At 42.0% G+C, this 21,115-nt stretch overlaps 1 protein-coding gene across 2 annotated transcripts in view; it reads left to right on the top strand.

The window, feature by feature from the left end:
• The window catches only part of MTCH1 (mitochondrial carrier 1), a 30,058-nt gene that overhangs the window by 2,187 nt on the left and 6,756 nt on the right, over positions 1-21,115 (top strand). Inside the window, exons 2-10 of one of the 2 annotated variants that reach the window (XM_020999578.2) lie at positions 2,616-2,700; positions 8,899-9,005; positions 9,848-9,925; positions 11,858-11,915; positions 13,787-13,838; positions 15,951-16,007; positions 18,675-18,768; positions 20,465-20,512; positions 20,663-20,730. In XM_020999578.2, coding sequence (XP_020855237.1) covers positions 2,616-2,700; positions 8,899-9,005; positions 9,848-9,925; positions 11,858-11,915; positions 13,787-13,838; positions 15,951-16,007; positions 18,675-18,768; positions 20,465-20,512; positions 20,663-20,730 — 647 coding nt within the window. Of the gene's footprint in view, positions 1-2,615; positions 2,701-8,898; positions 9,006-9,847; positions 9,926-11,857; positions 11,916-13,786; positions 13,839-15,947; positions 16,008-18,674; positions 18,769-20,464; positions 20,513-20,662; positions 20,731-21,115 lie in introns of both variants that reach the window. The other variant, XM_020999577.2, reaches the window with a different exon arrangement.

The following is a 21,115-nucleotide window of genomic DNA, read 5'->3' on the forward strand; positions in this document are numbered from 1 at the left end:
TATATGCCCTTGTCATCTCCCCTGTTAGAATGTAGGCTCCTTGCAAGTAAGGATTTTTTTCATTCTTTGTGATTGTATCCCCAGTGCCTGATGTACCTAGCACAGAGTAAGCTCTTAATAAAAACTTATTGATTGGTTGGCTCCAAATCCGGAGCTCTTTCCATTTTGTAACTAGTAACAGGAGCAATTAAGATTTGGGTGTGTGTGTGGAATGGAGGTGAGCAAAAATTCTAGGTGACAGTGGAATGGGGTAGAAAGATTTGGGGTGTGAGCTAGGGGTGACTAGTTTTAGATTTTAGAGTGATGCTTCTTAAGGAATGGAAATAAGATTTGGGTGTGCAGTTACCTGTGATCAATGTAATAGGAAATTTGGGGTGTGAATGGAATAAGGGCAAATATTCCTGAGCCTGAATTTCTGGTTATTAGGTAATCCAATGAGATATTTATGTGTGAGTGAGATTTGAGGAGTTGTGGAATGGATATGACATCTAGATGTGACTAAGATTTTGAGTTAGAGAGATCTGGGGAAGTATAAAATGAGTATGATATTTGGATTTGAGATTTTGGGTGACAGCTTGGGGGAGTTGTGAAATGAGAGAGACAACTTTGTGTATAGTGGGACTACCTCAGTGTGGAGGATGAGTAGAGTTGGAGTAGACAGACTCGGTGCCAGAAAATGGGAGTAACTCACATTTAAGAGTGGCATGTTTGGGTGTTGCACAAACTAGATTTAACAGGTTTGAAACTAAGTAAGTTTGGAATGAATGTGACTTGGGAATTGGAATAACTGATATTTGAGGGTAATTGGAAATAATTGTGGCAGAAATTTAGAGATGATTGGGAATGGGGATGACAGGTTTGGTATGTTGGGAACTTGTTATAACTGAGATTTGAGAGTGAAATAGGAATGAGATGGTAAAGCAGCTTGACTTAATTAAGTAGAAATCATTCCAAACTCACATAATTCCTTTTTTTTTTTTGCTAACTAGACTGATAGATCAGGAAAATGTCATACCTGGATTTTAGCAAAAGCATTTGATATTCTTGTGGGCCAGAAAGCTTGTTGGAATCAGAACTGGTTAAGTAGTTGGACACAAAAACTCATCATTGGTAGTTTTATGTTAGCTTGAAAGGAGGTTTCCACTTGGAGTGCCCCAGGTATTTGTGATTGGTGCTGTGCAGTTTAACAATTTAAATCAGTGATTAAATAATGGCATACTCATCAGATTTATGGATATCACAGAACAGGAAGAATTATTCAAAAGGTAGATACATGAGTCAAAACCTCAAAAGATCTTGATGAGTTAGAACATTGTGTTGGCTGATAATGATGAAAATTAATAAGGATTGATGATAAGTCTAATGCTTGTGTCCAAAAAGTCATCTTCATAAAGTACGAGATGGGGGACGTGTCACTAGACAACAGCTAATATGAAAGATTTGAGAGTTTTAGTGGATTATAAACTCATTATGAGTTGACAGTGGGTTGTGGAGGTCAGAAAAGTTAAGATGAAGCATAGAGTCTGTCATTACAGAGGCTATAGTCCTATTGGTGAACCCAATCTGAACTATTATTGTTGATTTTGGGGGACCACATTAATCTGTGGTAGGACATTGATAAGCTAGAGGGTGTTCAGAGGAGAGTCATCAGGATGGTGCAGGGCCTTGAGATCATGCTGTTATGAGTATTGATGAAAGGAACTGAGGAATATTTAGTCTAGAGAAGAGAGTATTTGGGAGGTGGGGGAGGGTGGGGAACAACAGGGTAGCCTTCTAGTAATTTGAAGAGAAGGGAGACTCTTCTGCTTGGCTACAGAGGGCAGAGCTAGGAGCAATGGCTGCAAGTTCCTGCTTGATGTAGGCTCAATGTGAGGAAGATTTTCCTAGCAAGTAGGTTATTCAGAATTGGAGTAGGCTTCATGGGGAGGTCGTGTGTTCTCCTTCATTGAAGATCGTCAAGTGTAGGCTGAATAGACTCTTGTTGGGTATGTTAAAGAAGGGGTTTTTATTTAGGGTTAGGCTGAAATTCCTCTGAGGTTCCCTCAGACTGAGATTCTCAGATTTTTACCCAACTCATCAAATGACAGGGTTTGAAGAGCCACCCCACCCCTTAAAGATTGGGAAGTCCAACCCCTTCATTTTATGGAGGAACAAATGGGTCTGGGGAAGTAAAGTGACTTATCTAAGGTCTCAAAGCTAGGATTTGGGGGCATGTTGGAGAGGATATGAATGGGATTTGGTTATGGTTGATAGTAGGCATGACTGGAATTTAGGAGATGATTGGAAATAGACCTAGATGAGAAATAGATTTGATTGGGAATGAAGAAACTGGCATTTAGGGTATTTGTATGTGTCTGTGTGGGCTAATTGAGAGACTTCTGGATGATGAACAGCTTGATTATCTAGTGAAATTACTACCTGGAGAAATTATATGTGGGTACAAGGCATATGGAGGGGATGGGGGAGATGGGTGCCAGGGTAGAGGGACAGAACAAGAGGAGTTGTAGGTCCTTGCCACGATTGGTACTTAGAAGGGGAAAGAGGTACCAGGAGACTGTTAATGGGGTAAATGTGGTTGAACATGAATGGCCTAAGCTTGTTTTCTTTATCTGAAGGTTGGGCATGAACCACTGCCTCCCACTGTAGGGACCAATGTGCTGGGGAGGAAAGTCTTCTACTTGCCCAATTTCTTCACCTATGGTGAGTGGTGTTTACATCTATCATGGGAATGCTTGGTAAAGAGGCCTCAGGCCTAACCATGCTCAGCTGAGATGGAAGAGGAGCAATCAGACTGCTTGCTGGCTGAGTCTAGTGCAGGGGTGGGGAAGCTGTGGCCTCGAGGCCATGTGTGGCCCTCTAGGTTCTGAAATGTGACCTTTTGACTGAATCCAAACTTCACAGAACAAATCCGCTTAAAAGGCATTGTCCTGTAGAACTTGGACTCAGTCAGAAGGCCACACCCGAGGACCTGGAAGCCACGTGTAGCCTCAAGGCCTCGGGTTCCCCACGCCTGATCTGTTGGATCAGGGGAACAGTACAGTCATTCAGTTTGGTTTGAGCCAGGGGTGGAGAAGAGAATTTGGAGAATGTAGCCAGACTAAGAAACTAGTGATACAGTGCCTGGGCCGCTGGAGATAGAAAGCTTTGGTTCCAGCTCCTCATAGGAAGGATTTTGTACTCATACCAATACTCAGCCCTGCTCAGTTTGTGAGTAAACAGATATAGAGGGAAGACACCTAGAATTGGAAGCTGCTGAGTCTCCATTCCCTTAGACACAGTGTTGATTACAAGTACTGACTACTTTTTAGCGGCCATCATCAATTATCATTTTGTAGTTATCATGATGACATGTTGGTTTTGTTTTGTTTTGTTTTGTTTTTTTGGCAAAAATACTAGTGTGGTTTTCCATTTCCTTGTCCAGTTTATTTTACAGATGAGGAGACTGAGGCAAACAGGGTTAAGTGACTTGCCCAGGGTCACACAGCTAGTGTTATATGTCTGAGGCCAGATTTGAACGCCGGTCCTCCTGGATCCAGGGCCAGTGCTCTATCCACTGCGCCACCTAGCTGCCCCAATGTCTCTTTTAGAACTGACATTTTATGATTCTGTGATCCTAAAATGAGGTGGTTAGCCTCTCCATGCTCCCTTCTAACGTCTCCTACACCAGCTTACCAGTGTAGCTACTTGAGTGCCTCTCCTTTAGCACTACTCTGGAAGTTCTCATTTTCCTCCCTCAGTCTTTCTTTCTAGTAATCATAGTCATTTTTATTTCCCAACATTCAAAGAACTTCAGGAGACATGGATGTGACTTCTTTCGAAATGGTTCCTTTTCTCTAATCCTATAGCCAAATTTAAGTTCAGGCTGCAGTCATCTCACACCTAATTGTTTTCATAAAACTCTACCTCTCTTCCCTTTGGTCAATTCAGAATGGCTTTGAGGGACACTTTACTACTTTAAAAAAAACCCAAAACAAAACAAAAACCAACCTGAGGCCATCTGCCTCTCCTTGCCCTAGATCTTTTGACCTCCATCTGCCACCTTTCATTTCTTACATTAACTGGTATGGGAATGGAACAGGTCAATTCTCTTCCTATCCCTTCTCTCCGTGGTATTGGAAGCAGAGGAGAGCCAGGCAGAAGTAGGAGTCCTTTGGGGAAGTTATTTCATTGTTTTTGTTGGTTTGTTTATTTAAGGGGGCCCGCCTGAACTTCAATGAGGAATGAAGGATCAGGAACAAGAGTCCTTTTTCAGTGGTGGTGGTACAGGTACAGACACCTGGGAAAAGTTAAAAAAGTTAAAAAAAAAAGCTTGGAGATTGAAAGAAATCAGTATCTTAAAACAGAAAATCTTTTTTTCTTTTATCTTTTTTTTTTTTTTTGCAATTGGGGTTAAGTGACTTGCCCAGGGTCACACAGCTAATAAGTGTCAGGTGTTTGGTCTGAGGCCAGATTTAAACTCAGGTCCTCCTGACTTCAGGGCTGGTGCTCTATCCACTATGCTACCTAGCTGCCCTTTTTTTTCCTTTTTTTAAAAATTAATTTCTTTTGATTTATCAACAGTTACTTCCATAAGCTTTTGAATTTTAAGTTTTTCTATCCCTACCTCCCTAAGACAGCTTGCAATTTTATATAGGCTATACACACACATTCCTATTAAAAATATTTTCACATTAATGGTGTTGTAAGGAAGAATTAGAACCAATAGGAGGAACCACAAGAAAGAGGAAACAAAACATAACAGAAGAAAAAAATAGCCAATAGTATACTTCGATCTGCATTCAAACTCCATAGCTCTTTAGATGTGGATAGCATTTTGCATCATGACACCTTTGGAGATGTCTTAGATCTTTGCATTGCTGAGAAGGGCTAGGTCTATCAAAATTAGTCATGGGACAACGTGGTTGTTACTGTGTACAACGTTCTTCTGGTTCTGCTCACTTCACTCAGCATCAGTCCATACAAGTCTTTCCAGGTTTTTCTGAAGTCTGCCTGCTCATCATTTCTTAGAGCACAATAGTATTCCATTACATTCATATACCACAACTTGTTCAGCCATTCCCCAATTGATGGGCATCTATACCCTCAATTTCCAGTTCTTTGTCACCACGAAAAGAGGTGCTATAAATATTTGGGGTTCCTTTTCCCATTTGTATGACCTCTTTGGGATACAACCCTAGAAGTGCTATTGTTGAGTGAAAGGGTATGCACATTTTTATAGCCCTTTGGGCTCTAAATTGCTCTCCAAATTGCTCTTTCCAACTTTGGAAAGCAACTAAGGAGTGCCCTTTAAGATACCTTTTGCCCACTTTCCCCACTTCCAGATGGGGACAGTGGCCTGAGGGGCTTTATATTTGACCTGAGCTTAGGTATTAAGAATAGAGATTCAAAATTCTGTCATCATTGCTTTCTTTTTTAATGACAGTCCAGATCCTAGAGGGTGCTTTGGACAGTCTGGGGAGTTCCCAACTAAGAATGTTAAAAACAGTAATAATCATTCACATTTCTTTAGCTCTTAAGTTTTACAAAGCACTTTGGTTAGTAAAGTGAGGTGGGGAATGAGAGTACTTTTATTTCTGTGTTAAAGATGGAGAAATTGAAGCTTAGAAAAGTTAGGTGACTGTACATTAAAGTGCTTAACATTAAAGGAGAGCTATTAAATGTCTGAACTAAGATTTAAATCCAGATTTCCTAGTTCCAAGTGTGGCACTCTTTGCTCTACCTCCTATGGTCTTAAATAGTGGGAAGAGCACCTTGAGAAATGTCACAAGCAGCCATATTAAATCTATTGCCAGGAGAATTAGTTAAAGTCATAGACACAGAACGGCAGAGATGGGAAGGCCCTTAAGTATCATCTAGTCCAAGGAAGAAACTGAGGCCCAGGGAAATGAAATGAATTAGCTCAGGTTGTAGCAGAGCCATGCTCAATCCAATGTATCAGGGATATGTAGTAGATACTCATGCCAACTTCACTAATGACTCCCTAATGTCTGTGCTTGTACACAAACAAGGCTTTGGTTTCTCTTGCACAATTCTAGTCCCCGTCTCTTTTGGTGCCTCCTTTTCATTGCTTCATTTCCACATACCTTTCTTCTAACCCCTCTTCTTTTCTCTCCTACTTCCTGGTCTCTTGTGTTCCCAGTCTTTCCACTATGCTAACCCCTACCCCAGTTGCTTCCTTTCCCATTGAAGAAATTTCTAGGGGCCAGAGAAGCTCCCACAGAAGCTGGTTCCTAAGGATCCATTGGTGTTGGTTTAACCAGAGGGTGGCTAGTCTCCTGTCTCAGCAGCTTACCAGATCTGGAAAGGCGGTTGCCATGCTCTGAACTGGGCAGGCACTTTGTCTCATACTTGCTGTTGCTTATTTGCACAATTTGTCCTTGTAAACTCCCTTTCTTTGGGAATCAAGCTAACCAGAGAATGGGGAACACCATCAGTTTCAAGCTTACCTAGCTGGTTGTCAATATTGAGGTGGCTTTAAAGAGCTCTAAGTATAATAGTCAAACATATATTCCCTTGGATTTGTTTTGTTTTTCTTCAGAAAATATGCTCTCGCCTTCGATCATTTGCCCTTCCCACAGCTCTTTGAGCTGGGAAGAAATAAGGATTCTTATCCCCATTTCACAGAGAAGAAAATTAATGATAAAAGAGAGGTTAGGTGGTTTTCCCAGGGTTATCCAGTGAGTCTTTATGGTGGTTATCTGTCTCCACTATGCTGTGATGCATGTTCTTGAGGCACAGATGTCAAATGAAGCCTCCTGGCTCAGGAGTGCCCCTGAACCAAATTAAAATGTAAGGCGAAAGATGTAACAAAATAAATAAAGATGTAGTACAACAGAGATGATGTTAATTTTTGCTTTTCTGAGTTAATAGGTGGCCCACTAGAGTTAGTTTCTGTTTGAGTTTGACACCAATGTTCTAAGGGACTAGGAAGCTATTACCACCAACAGCTTTTCCTCCTACTTTTACCACCACATGGATCTAGGAAAACCTCCCACATTAGAGGCTCAATGGTTGGTTTTGTTTTGTTTTGTTTTTGTTTTTTAGTCTCCTTGACATCTTTTGTTTTTTACACCAGTCAACACTGCCTCCTCAAAACCCTGGTCCTCCCGAGATGCTCCCTTGTAATAAATGAAGAAGGTTAAACAAAATTTAAGATTTAAATGATCTAGATCTGGATTACCATTCTAGGTTTATGGCTAGAGATAGAGGGAATAAATATCAGTAGGACCATTAAGCATTCACTATTTGCGGTATGCTGTGTACACTGTGCTAAGGAGGCACCGGACATGCAAATATGAGCAAACAGACAGTCCCTGTCCCCCTGGGAAGGTTCACAAAGTACTTTCCACACAACAGCCATGTGAAATAAGTAGCTTGAGGATTGTCCACATCTTACAGATAAAGACTCAGAGAAGCAGCTTTTTGTTTTGAATGAAGATTTGAACCCAGGTCTCTCAATTCTAAGCCCAGTGCCTTAATACAGCACTGTGACTGTGTAGCCATTTCCTGAGGCTCCCTCCCTTCTTACCCTGACCTCTTTTTTTTCTTTTTCTTAGCTTCCAAGTATCAAAGTTTATGCCTGGAACAAATATACTTGAATAGTTTTTACAAAGAGTCTCCAGCCTTTCCCTAGCTGGGTCAAATTGGCATGTGAAAGCTCCTTTACATCTTCTTTTGTTCATGCAATGTATGTTCACAGCCACCAGATGTCTGTAGAGAGCTGAGCGTCTGGACACAAAGGGGGAAATATATGTTGGTTTCTAGAAGTAAGAGAACTTTCAGGCTTTCTAAATAAGATTCTAGTTTTCTTAAAATGACAAAAAACTTGATCAAGTGAAATAGTGTGCTTCAGGGAGACTTTTCTGGAGCAGTTAGACTCCAGAAGAACCTATCTCTTATGCACTGATAGGTTTTGCCATCAAAAATTGCTTACAAGTTTCTGAAAACAGTCTGCTGGCATTCGAAGGCTGGGCCCTCTCTCCCCTAAAGCCCTGATGTACCCAATACAGAAACCAGTTAGATGGCTCCCTTGGCTTCAGTGATTCAGTGAGTGGCCTTTGGAGGAGAATACTCTCTTGTTCTCTCCTCTCTGCTCTCCATGACCTTTCTCTGAGTTGTTATAAATGACATCTCCCTCACAACTTGGCAGGCCACACTTACAGCCCAGAACTTTCTCACTGCCTTTTGAAAAACTTTGTTTTTCTCCTTAAGGTTTTGTACAGAGTGAAATGGATTTCTTATTCATATTGTTTGAGTTAATGAGCTGAAACATTACAGTTGAAACTTAGAAAAGAATGATTTATTTTAAAGTTGACTGTGGAAAATATTTAACCTTTTTTAGTCTATTTACAAAGTGCTTTCATCACAACAGTCCTGTGAGGTACACAATGCAAGTATTATCCTCATTTTACAAATGAAGAAACTGAGTCTCAAAGAGGGGAAGTGACCTGGGGTCACTCAGCTAGCAGGTGTCAGAACCAAGACTTGAACCAGTGCTCTTCCTGCTATCCAGAAGAAAAGATGATAGGGGCAGCTAGGTGGCACAGTGGATAGAGCACCAGCCCTGGAGTCAGGAGGAGCTGAGTTCAAATCCAGCCTCAGATACATCATACGCACTAGCTGTGTGACCCTGGGCAAGTCACTTAACCCTGATTGCCTGACCAAAAAACAAATAAACAGAAGAAGAGGTGATTTTTTTTTCTTGGTTTGGTACCTATTCTCTTTTAAGTCACCACTGAAATATGCATTCATTACTTTTCATCCAAGGTCAAGGCATTTTGGGATACTGTGAGGACATAGTTATTTGATCAAATTTAGGTTGTGGTAGGCCAGAAGTGGAAATTAATTGTGAAATGGGATGGGAATGAAATCTTTTTCTTCTTCTCTGCTTTTGTGCAGCCAGATACATCGTGCAAGTGGATGGGAAGAGGGGACTGTTCCGAGGCCTGGGTCCAAGGCTCATGTCTAGTGCTCTTTCCACCCTCTCCCGGGGCAGCGTCAAAAAGGTGAGGCCATGGACATGTCTCATGTCCATGCATCATGCCACACACTTAATCTGTGTGGAGCTGTACTAAGCCATCTGTGACTTCACTTTAGGGACAGCATGTGCCCTGGCTGTGTTCTAAAGTGCTGTTCTCTATTTTGTACCTTTGGTTAAAACCACTTGACCATCACTTCCTGACTTTGGGGGACATTGTCCTGGTACAGATTCTCTTATCTGGCTATAGACCTTTCTGAAAAAGTTATAATGTGTTCCTTACATAGTTGATTAACTAAGACAAAGAGTGACTGTTCTCTGGATTAATAGATTTAGAAGTATCAGAGACTTTGGAGGGCTTCTCCCAACCCCCTTATTGTATAGATGAGTAAGCCAGAGCCTAGAAAGGTTAAGTACTTGACTTGCCTGAATGGTCCCTCCTATATTTAGTAAATGGCAGAACCTGGATTCAAACATACTGATTGCAAATCCATTCATTTTTCCATTACATTGTGCTGCCTGGTCTAGTTAGACTGACACAGGGCCTAGTTCAGTGTATGTTGGTTTTTCCTAGTCCACCACAGATTTTTACTGTAGACCCATGAAAGCAAATGATTGCTTTGTTTGTCCAGGTAACTTTAGGAATAACCCTGTACTGAGGGAATCATCTTAGACTCATCAGAGGGGTGTTGCAGAAGAAAAACTGAGCAAGGGGTAGAGTCTGCTGAAGGGCTCACCAGGATCTGTTACATCTTGGCTACCTCTCTGTGACTGTTTCCTTTCTTAACAGTTGATCTCAGGGGCAAAGCTGATGGCCATGTCCAATTGCATTTAGGAGATCATTTCCTCTCTGTTCATTCTCCTTCACAGGCCTTCCCTTTGGAGGAGTTAGAACATGTATCCAACAGGGATGATGTGAAGACGTCACTGAGGAAGGTAGTGAAAGAGGTTAGTATTGCTTAAAGATTAGATTGGGCCAGGGGAGAGCTAGCCACCAGAGCTTTGAGCTGGAGTTGATCACCATCTGGTGGGGGGTGGGGAAAGAAAAGAAGGTTGAGAAGTAGTGAACAGTGGTCACTAACATGTCCTGTCACAGTAAAATACTGTCTAGAAAAAACCTATTTGGCAGCTTCTGTCTCTTCAACTTATTCCTCCCTCAGTTTTATTCTGGGAGTTGGAGATCTGTTTAACTATCAACATTATAAAAGAGTTATTTGTCAAGCACTTATACAATATTCTACTCTACATTGTCAATTAGATATATTCCCTATATTCTCAGAACTGAAGATCTAAGAATGACCGTTCAAGTATGGATTGAATGAGTCAGAAACATTAGTAATGAACTAAAGGGTTGGGATATATTATGGGAAGGTGAAAGAAGGGCAAATTGATGAACTCTAAATACTGCTTGGATGAGATGGGATAGGGGAATTTATTTTTCTGGAGAAGGTTGAGATTTTTTAAGAGTCACTTGAATGATAAGCTGCCAGGGTCTATGTGGTATAAGCCTTCATGATTTAGGAGAAGGCTTAGAGGCAGAAAGAGGGTAATTGAATGAAAAGGGAATTGAGGAAATGTCCGTTGGAAGTGAAGAAGGAAATGAGGTAAGTAATATTATCTGAAGTGTCTTAGAAAAGTTTTGGAGCACAGAGTGAAGATCCTTAGCAGGTCCACAAGGGACATGTGGCCAAGTGACCATATAGCCAGTTGATTTGGAGAGCAACATTAAGCATTAACCTAGTACCAAGCCTGATGCTAAAGGCCTAAAGTCTTGTAAAAAAGAGGTTATGATAATCCATATCAGACCTGGCTATGACTACCATTATGAAATCATAGCATGTTAAGGCTTAGAGATTATGCCAGGCTCATTTTACATTTCAGGAAATTTAGGCCCGAAGAAGTGAATTCATTTGTGATTTGTCTAGCTCACCTAGGTAGTTAGTGGTAGCAACAGAACCAATACTCAGGTTTTCTGACTCTCTGTCTTGTCTACTGTAACCATGACTCTACCACATTACCTGTAGAGACTGAGAGAAAGGAATGAATATAGTAGAAGAAATAACAGCAGCAGGCTGGATGTGCAGACTGAAAGAAAGAGATAAATTAAAAATGACCTTGAGCCTTTGTTATTTGAGAATTTGGTGCTGTGATCTTGCCAGAAATAATGTACGGAAGGAAAATGAGTAGCTGTCTCTACTATAATCATGGTAGAGAAAAAATTGGTAACAGGTTATATAGAGTTTAAGAAATATTATAGTTTAATTTGTGGGGCAAAATGGGACCAAGGAGAAAGGTTTAGGAATGAAATGATAACAGAAGAATTCTTTTGAGAACTAAAGGAAGCATAGATGTATCTTTGCCTACAGCACATAGTTCAGGACACCAGGAATGGTGAGGAACAAAAGCCAGTCAAGGCCTACCTTCTCCCGAACTGAACTGAAACTGAAACAGTTACTCCAGTCCAAAGTGCAATCTCAGTATTCTAAACTATGGGACTTAACTGTCTCAGAAACTGTACTGCTCATTTCTTAAATCTCCCGAGGTGCCTAGCACAGTGTAAATGCTAAATATTTATTGATTTAAGTGATATGTATGTGACTCTAAGTCACACCTCACTTTAGTCTTTGAATTATCTCAACTGAGAATTCTTCCTCAAGCCAGGGTTGCAAATCCCATCATCCTGGGTTGAGGAAATTTGGTGGAGCAGAGAAAGAGTTCTTACAGGGTATCGTTTATGGGGTATCTGATCTAGAATGCACCCTGTGAACTACTGATCTGGGTTGTTTTCCCTGTAAAGGCTACTTACGGTCCATGGCCAAGCGCCTTGGGTCTTATATCCCGAGCCAAACTTTGCTCCTAACTCTCTCCTTTTTTTCCCAGACTTCCCATGAGATGGTGATGCAGTGTGTGTCCAGGGTACTCTCTCACCCCCTGCATGGTGAGTCTGGGGAAAAGTACATTTGAAATCAAATCTAAACTAGTTTCCATTTGGTCCAAGTCCTAGAGATAAGTAGGAGACAAGTAAGGACTCTCCCTTTGGCCTGTCAGCTAGAGGTGGTGGGTTCAAAAGCTCATATTCCCAGGTGGTTAGTTACCTGAAACCTCCTAGTAAATTGTAGTGCCCTTGGCACTGCATTGTTAGGATGAAAAGAAAGGCATCTATCATAAGGTAATTATGATTTTTCTTGGTCAAAGAGAATAAAGTCTCCAAGAATCTTATCTCTGCCCAAACCTTGTCCATGGTGTTATGTTTGTGATGTATTTCTTTTTGTTTTTCTCTCTTTTTTTTTTCAGATCCTAGGTTTTAGGAGGTACAGAGGGACCTTAGATATCAACTAATTTAACTTCTTCATTTTAGGGGACAAATTTGAGTCCTAGTGAGATTAAGGAACTTACCCACTTCACAAAGTAATAAGTAAAGCCAGGATGTGAACTCAGCTCCTCTGTTAATCTGATCGGAACTAACCCAATGGACATGGAGGGATTGGGGGGAGGGGGCCCGCAGCCTGCGACAAGACAGTGACAACAGCCTGGGCAAAGGTACAACATAAACTAATGGAAAGATATGAGAAAACTTTGCAGTATGTTCAGAACTGAAAACAGTCCAGTCTGACAAGAGCACAGGGTAGGCGTGAGGAGAAATTTCCTCATCCCTGTCCTCTTCCCTCTCAGGAGGGATCATAGTATTTTTTTACTTGACAACAAAGTCCTTCATGCGAATATCAATGTACAATTAATAAAATACTGTTCTAGAAAAAGAAATGTCAAGTAATGAAAACAAGAAAATTCATTTAGCATTTTGAAAAACTTTAGGTCCTTTCCCTGCATCCTGCCTGGTGTTGACTTTTTCTTAGTATAAACTAAAGGGTGTTCACTTGCTCCAGCCCTTGCTTCCTACCAGAAATTTCTCCATATTGGTTTGGCTTCTGGTTTCCCAGTCTGTCCAGCACTTTCTCCAGTGGTTATTGTGATAACCGGCTAGTTGTCACACATTTACCTATGTGTTACCTAACTCCAGCTTTTTAAGTGATAGCTTTTCCCACCAAAGCAGGATTGAGGTTTTTCCAGAGTATCTTCTCCCCCTGATTCACACTAGATTGAGATAGAAAATCTTCTGAGCATCCTGGCTGTTCCCATGATAATATCTACCTGCTCACGGAGATCTTAGTGTGTCATGTAAGTATAGAGCAAGAAAAAAAAGATCACCTACTCCAGCCCCAAATGAGATGCCTGAGACCACCCAGGGATAAGTAAGGAGCAACGCTAGAATTTGAACTCAGGTCCTCTGTTAATCTGATCAGAAGAAGTAACGCATTGGGATCAGAGTCTAGACCTGTGGAGATGAAGTGGGGAGGATCAGACGTGGCACGCCTTGCAGAGAAACAGCACGAGCTGAGGTTTGAAGAAGTGGGAAGGCATAGGGGGACGTGTTCAGAATCAAGTAGTCCCAGTTTGACTAGAAGATAGGGTGTGTGTTGGGAATTGTAGACACCCCTCCCCTCCTTGCATCCCAGATTGAGGGCAGAAGGAGTCTTGCTCAGCTCATCATTTTTTAGATAAGAAAACTAAGGTCCACAGGAGGGACTTGCCCAAAATTACATAGCTAGCAAGTAGCAGGGGCAGGCTTCAAATCCACACTCTCTCACTCCATTTCCACTGGACTTGACACTCCACACCTACATTCTCCTTTCTTCCCTTCCTGTGATTCATACCAATTTCCCTATTAGATATACTGGGGCTAAGGACATTGGTGAGTATGGGCGTCGGTACACCTGACTACTTGTATTTAGTTCTGTTTTCCTCCCTTAGTCATCTCGATGCGCTGTATGGTCCAGTTCGTGGGGCGGGAGGTCAAATACAGGTGGGTGATTCTGAGTATCCTTTGACGCAAACATCTGTTTGCCGTTTAGCTCTCTAGTGGGAATGCCTGGGTCTGATCTCTTTACCGTCTCACCTGAGGTCTCCCAAGATCTCCATCCATTGCCCAGATAAATGGTGCTGGCAGCTAGTCTACCAGAACCCACACTGCATCTTTCTCTAACCTGAAAGCCATATTACTCTTATGTCCAGTCACGTGAGAAAAAAGAATTCTATACTCAGGTGGCTGCAAGCTGCTCAGGTGCCTGTCTGTGCTTTTCCAGATTCCCGGTCAGGGTTGAGGACAGCTGAGCTAGCCTTTCCAGGACTACTGAGGACTGGAGAAGACAAGTAGCACCCTTACATCTTTGAATCCCAGTGTTCTGCTCTAGCATGAGGGCTACTCTGGTCCCGAATTCCCTGGGCTCTGGAGTTGACCCAACTCCCCAAGATGACATCAGGTCCAGCAGGACCTAATGGTCGGTCTTGGCTAGATCCTCTAAAGTTCATGCTCACACTTTTTTCCAGGCTGTCTTAAAGTTTGTTGGCAACTCCTAATAACTTGGCTTTCTCATCAACCTATATTATCACGGTCACTGTGTGCTCTGGGTTCATTCGTTCATTCATGAATTCATTCAGTAGACATTTGCTGAATATAAACTATGGACAGGGCACTGTGATGTGGGTGATAGAGACACAATCCCTGCTCACCCACAGTCTTTATTCAGTGATGATTGTGTATCCTCTGCTCCTCCCTGAAGCCCTGCATGTAGGAAAGAGGCTGGCTGTGGAGAAACTCTCTACCCTGGTGCAGAAAACTTCCCCAGTACTCTTCTTCCTCAGCACTTTTCTTTTTCTCTAACTCATATGTGCTGGACTCAGGCTGCTGCATGGCTGCCATTTCAAGACAGCATAATGTTTAAGCAAGCCGTGATGCGGTGTCTTGGGCTGGCCACTGGGAACCTGACCTTGGTGTCCTTGTCCAAGGAGGGGAAATGGTGGGAGAGGCCAGGAGGCAAAGATCTGGCCAATATTTCTGACATAACCTGGTGGAATCCTTTTTTGGAAAGGGTAGAGAGGCGTGACAGGTGGGGAGGGTGTCCTGTGGAGGAAGAAAGGGGAGGTAAACCTAATGGCACAGTGTTTCAAGGGATTTGACTCCCACTGTCTTTCTCTTTCCTAGGTTGCCCAAGCTCAGCTAGCCTTTGAATATGCTCCACTCAGGTCAGGACAGTTGATAGTATATAGCTTTAGGCCTCAGAAGTTGCTGTTGTATCTCCTTTGCCTTTTACACCCATGATGCTATTGTAGCTGCTACCCTGCCCCATGCCAGGCACGAACCTGGCTGTAAAAGCTGGGCATCAAAAGCTCAGGTCCTCCCTTTCTGGTAGGGCCTGATGCTCTTCCCAAACACCACAACTGCTTCTACCACTTGGAAAGACCTACCTGTTCTGCGAGGCCTTAGAGGCAGCAGGAGGCTTAAACGGCCTCCAGCATCATCCCCCCATTCCCCAGGCCCATGATTTTGTGTGTGCTCTCCTGCTGCTGTTGGCTTACCTTTCATCACACAGCTTCTGTGTCTCCTGGGAAGGTCCCCTTCCATGCAATACAGTTCCTTGTCATAGGATCTAGGATTTAGAGATTCCCCTGGTCTAACTCCTTCATTTTACATATGAGGAAGCTGAGATTAAATGTCTTTCCCAAAGTGACAGAGGTATTCAGTAACGCAGCTGGGATTCAAAGCCAGGGCCTCTGACTCCAAATCCAGTGTTCTTCCTGCTCTACCCCTCCAATTCCCTTTGTCCTTTCTAGTGCTACTGTTTGACCAGCCATCTCCTGCATTGAAAGTTTGTTTAGCCATGGAAAAGCAGAGATAAGGCTGGGAGAAAAGTCTTGGAAATTCAGGTCCCACAGACTTGTGGAATTGACCCCTTTCCCAGTCTCCTAAGAGAGATTTTCACTTCCCCCTCCTCTTTCCCCAGTTCCTTTGAACGTTAGGGTTTTCCCAAATAAAGAAAATAAGCCTGTATTGTTCTCTACTTGGAGGGCTTCCCAGTAACTGAGAATTGTCTTCTGTCCACCTCTCTTATGCATAATTTTGTCTTCTCCACAGTAGTGTACTGAGCTCCATTGGGAAGATTTTCAAAGAAGAAGGACTGCTGGGGTTCTTTGTGTACGTGAGTTTAATTCTCCTTTCTTCTGTATCATTGACCTCTGAGGCAGCAGACAGTTAAACTTTGATTAAAATGGAACTTTTCAGGACTTTGTATCCCAAACGTGAGCTCTTTCATGAGTCCTTTTCTCAAAAGCGAATGAATAGAACTAGAAGGGTCCATTTTATTTACATTTTTTTTTGCTGTAAGGTGTTTTTTTTTGGTTTTTTGTTTGTTTGTTTGTTTTTAGGCAATTGGGGTTAAGTGACTTGCCCAGGGTTACACAGCTAGTAAGTGTCAAGTGTTTGGTCTGAGATCGGATTGGAACTCAGGTCCTCCAGACTTCAGGGCTGGTGCTCTATCCACTGCACCACCAGCTGCCCCTATTTTTTGTTTTTTAGATGGGTCCCAGAGGGGTTAACTAGTTTGTCCAGGATCACCCTGTTGGTGACTGTTGTGTGCCTTGGAATCTTGGTTTTCTTCTTTCTCACCCAGGGCTATTTGTGCTACCCTCTGTCTCCTGCCTTCACATCTTTAGGAGGTGCTCATTTGGTTATTTATCTCTGAGCTACCTGCATCCTGGAAATGTCGCTGTGTTATTACATGCTTAGATGCAGGAAACTCTAAACGGGGCCCAAAGCAGGACCCTGTGCATTTTGTGTCATGCCTGTATTTGGTGTGCTGGTTATTTTGTAACACTTCATGCAAGGACCTCCTAAGTAGCTGTCATGCCTTAAGAGTCCTATGCCTGGAGGCCGTGTGCAAGTAGGTTTCCCACATAGAAATTGTTTGCTCACTGAATTCATCTTGAAGAGCATTGGTTAAAATTCAGCTCCTAGCAACTTGGAACTATGGCCAAAGGGCTATAAAACCACGCGTATCTTTTGACCAAGCAATACCACTGCTAGGTCTGCATCCCAAAGAGATAAAAAAACAAAAAGGAAAAGGATTTATGTGTACAAAAATATTTATAGCATCTCTTAGTGGTGTCAAAGAACTGGAAATTGAGGAGATGTCATCAGTTGGGGAATGGCTAAACAAGTTGTGTATGATTATGATGAAATACTGCATTAAGAAATAATGAGCAGGGGGCAACTAGGTGGTGCAGTGGATAGAGCACCAGCCCTGGAGTCAGGAGGACCCGAGTTCAAATCCAGTCTCAGACCAGACACTTGACACCTACTAGCTATGTGACCCTGGGCAAGTCACTTAACTCCAATTGCCTTTGAAGAAAGGAAGAAAGGAAGGAAGGAAGAAATGATGAGTAGGATACTTTCAGAAAAACATGGAGAGAGTTGGATAAACTGGTGCAAAGTGAAATGAGCAGAACCAGGAGGACGTTGTATACAGTAACCCCAATATTTTATGATCTACTAAAACTTAGCTCTTCTCAACAATACAGTGATCCAAGACAATTTTATAGGCCTTCTGATGAAAGGTGCTGTCCATCTCCAGAGAAAGAGCTGGTAGAGCCTGAAAGCGTATCAAAGATACTTTTTCTTTACTTTCTTTATTTTTCTTGGGTTTTTTGTTTTTTGGTTTTTTGTCTGTGTTTTCTTTCACAGAATGACTTACATGGAAATGTGTTTTGCATGATTGCACATGTATAACCTATGTCAAATTGCTTGCCTTCTCAATGGGAGAAAATTTGGATCTCAAAATTTGGAAAAAAAGAAGAATGTTAAAATCATTTTTTAAAGTAATTGGGAAAAGATAAAATATTAAATAAGGTTTTAAAAAAATTCAGCCCACCTTGCAGGGCATTCTTGAGATTTGTAAGATATCAAAGGCAGAACATTCTGGAAGGGGGAGATATTTGAGGAACTTGTTTCATTTGAATTGAAAAATGTACATTCATATAATATTCTAGATTAAACTGCCCGTGAGAAACTGTTCAGGTCAATACAGTCTTAGAAGTGTGCAAAACCTCAATTTTGAGAAGAGTACATATCGTGTGTAATTTAAAGGAAACTGATATGGTGAGCTAATTTGTAACCTCAGGAAGAGAAGCAAACATTCTTCTACAAATAGGGAAACACTGGACTTATCAGATACCGTATTTGCCTTAGCCCCCTGGTCACGTTACTAGCTACTTTAACTATAAGTCAGGGCCTTATTTGTTCTGAAGCTTGGGTGTACTAAAGCTGTAAGGAAGACTTTTCCCTTACTTACCTTTCACCTAAGATCATGAATGATAGACTAGAATTGGAAGGCACCTTAGAGATCTAGACCAACTCCTTTGTTTTGAAAATAAGGAAATGGAGACCCAACAGGGTTTTCCCTCAAAAGTAACCTTTAGGTCGCTTACTAATAAGTCACATGGCTAGTCAGTGGTAGAGTCAGAGTTTGAACCCAGGTCATCTGACTCCAGAGGTTTTGTTCTCTTCCACTACATCACACTGCCAAGATCCGGGCATTCTCCTGCCGTCCTTGCCCCTTGGGACTCAGTGAATATTGCTTCAATGTTGGGACTCATAACTTGAGTAGAGAATGTAACATCTAGGGGCAGCCAGGTGGCGCTGTGGATAGAGATTCGGCCTTGGAGTCAGGAGGACCTGAGTTCAAATCCAGCCTCAGACACACAACACTCACTAGCTGTGTGACTCTGGGCTGAACCCCAATTGCCTCACCAAAAATAAATAAAATAATACCTGAATGTAACATCTGGTTCTTAACTTTGTTTTTAGGGGCTTGATACCTCACCTCCTGGGAGATGTGGTCTTCTTGTGGGGCTGTAACCTCCTGGCTCATTTCATCAATGCCTACCTGGTGGACGACAGTGTGAGTCACTCTGATTAGGATTAAGGAAGGGCTAGTTCCCAGAGAAGTAGAACAGGGACTCATCTGCCTTCATGTATGAAGGAAACATTTCAGAAGCAGAAACCTATTTCTTAAGGGATCAGAGATTCTGCATGGAGCTTCTATGAGTCTGGATTTTGCAAATAAATGTTAGGCCTGGGAGAAGCTTTTCAATTTGAACGAAGAACATACATTTCAGCTGCCTTAAGTGTTAGGTTTCTCTTAATTTCTCAAAGATCTGAAATACCTGTTTTTACAAAAAGGCTTGACTCCTATACATCTAGGCAGCCTTTAGAAAGTGGATTATCTTAAAATAGCATCCTGGATCAGAGAGCCTCTTAAGGTAACTTCCAGCTCTGGGATTTTATGAGTCTGTGATTGTTGTGTTTCAAAAAAAAAAAGTTTTCCATGATTAACTCAAAGTCTGATGTTTAAAGAACATGTTGTCTTGTGAGACTTCCCTTTGCCCCTCTCCTTAAATTGACATGATGTTCCATGTCTAAATGTCTTTCTTAAAAAAAATCTTTTTAGAACTTGGCCTGCTTAATGCTGTTTGGCAGATTGGTTCATTTATGTGAAAGGGTTTTATTATACCTTTTAAAAAGGTCTTTTCTGAAGGAGAATCTTGAGAAAGGAGGGGTTTGATTTCCTTTCCAGTCAAATAGACTTGGGAGAAGTGGGATGAGTTGGGGTTTCTTGGTAGCCAGAGACACTATAGGAAAAGACTACCACCCTAATTTTGTGGATGGAAGTTGCTGGACCTTGAATTTTAGACAGGACAAGTTGTTCCATAGAGACTTCATTGATCAGGTCTACTAAGGTGGGCGATCTGGTCCATCACTGAGGCAATACTAAATGCTTCATGCTCTGTCTGATATGCAGTAAATATTTGTCATTTCTAATTTCCTCTAGTTTTTGGTTGAAAATGTGTATGTGATGGGGAGAAAGGAGTGAGAGGAAGAGGAGGAGAGATAGGAATCCAAGCTACAGCACTTGCAGTTAGGCCACTAAACTGGGTCATGTATGGAATCAGCATAATAATCCAAAGCATGTATTAATTAGCACTTTGTGGCCTGAAATCTAAGATGCACCAAGGACATACATTTAAACATTGAGCAAATTTTGAAGAAGAATAGGCAATAAAACCTGCACGCACAGGGCAAATCCTTTGGTGAATTTTAGGAGCTGTTTAGCCAAAGGGATCTTGGTGAGCAATTGTTTTTTATGAAGAATAGCAGTAGGTGTTGAAGTCCAGATCCTTAAATGGGTAACTTCTTATTCCTTTGCTTCAAAGAAGACCTTCAGTGGGTGTTTGAAAGTTATCACACATATGTTGACCCTTGATTCCTTTACCCTCCCTCCATAATTCTAGCAAGTCTACCTTATGTGCATTTTAAAATTTTATTCTGCCAAATTTATTCTATACTTTTCTCCCTGTATCTTGTCTTGGTCCCAACATAAAGTAAAGGAGGCCAATTTTAAGGCCCTAGGAAGAACTCTGCTGAAAGTCAAAGAAAATTTGACATTTCAGGAGCATTGATGAGGATTAACTAAAACTGCTTCCGGGACATTTTTTGAAGGGAAAGAATGCCACAGTTTTAGGTAGGAGGTGGCCAGGACAGATGAAAGCCAGAGACCTATACGAAACTTGGGTTTCTCCTCTTTTCTTGCCTTTCAGTTCAGCCAAGCCTTGGCAGTTCGGAGTTACACCAAGTTTGTAATGGGGGTACGTATGCAGCCAGCTAGGGTGAGGCTTGGCGCACCACTCCATATGGGGACTTGGGATGTGGGTGGAGGTGAGACTCAGGGTAGTTGTCAGTACAATTGATATCAGTAGGGATATGCTGAGGAGAATTTTGGTTTTTCTGGATTTCAGATTGCAGTGAGCATGCTGACCTACCCTTTCCTCTTGGTGGGTGACCTCATGGCTGTCAATAACTGTGGGTATGTATGTGTGAAGAGTTCTTACTCATATTTCCTTGGAGCTGGGCTTTGAGAGCCTGAAGGTCTCTGTGGCCCAACAGATGGGACTTGGGAAGTCCTGGAAGGGTTCTCCTTCTCTGATTTTCTAAGCCGAAAGACCACATCCACCCTTATCCACTGATTAAAGATAGTTCTGGTTGGCTTCATAGCTTTCCCACTTTCTCCCTTCCTTCCCCCACCCCAGATATGAAAAGCAGGTAGAAATGTTCTTTGATCACTTAATGCCTGTTTGACTGAACTAGAGCTCCTCTCCCGGGGCATTCCCATTCATTTAGCTTTATTCAGGCCGTGCCCACCAATCCTCTTTTTGCCTTCTTTTGGTTCTGACCCTTTGATCTTCCTTCTG

This window comes from Phascolarctos cinereus, unplaced genomic scaffold (genome assembly GCF_003287225.1).
Source record: "Phascolarctos cinereus isolate Bilbo 61053 unplaced genomic scaffold, phaCin_HiC Scaffold_5;HRSCAF=322, whole genome shotgun sequence".
Classification (NCBI taxonomy): Eukaryota; Metazoa; Chordata; class Mammalia; order Diprotodontia; family Phascolarctidae; genus Phascolarctos; species Phascolarctos cinereus.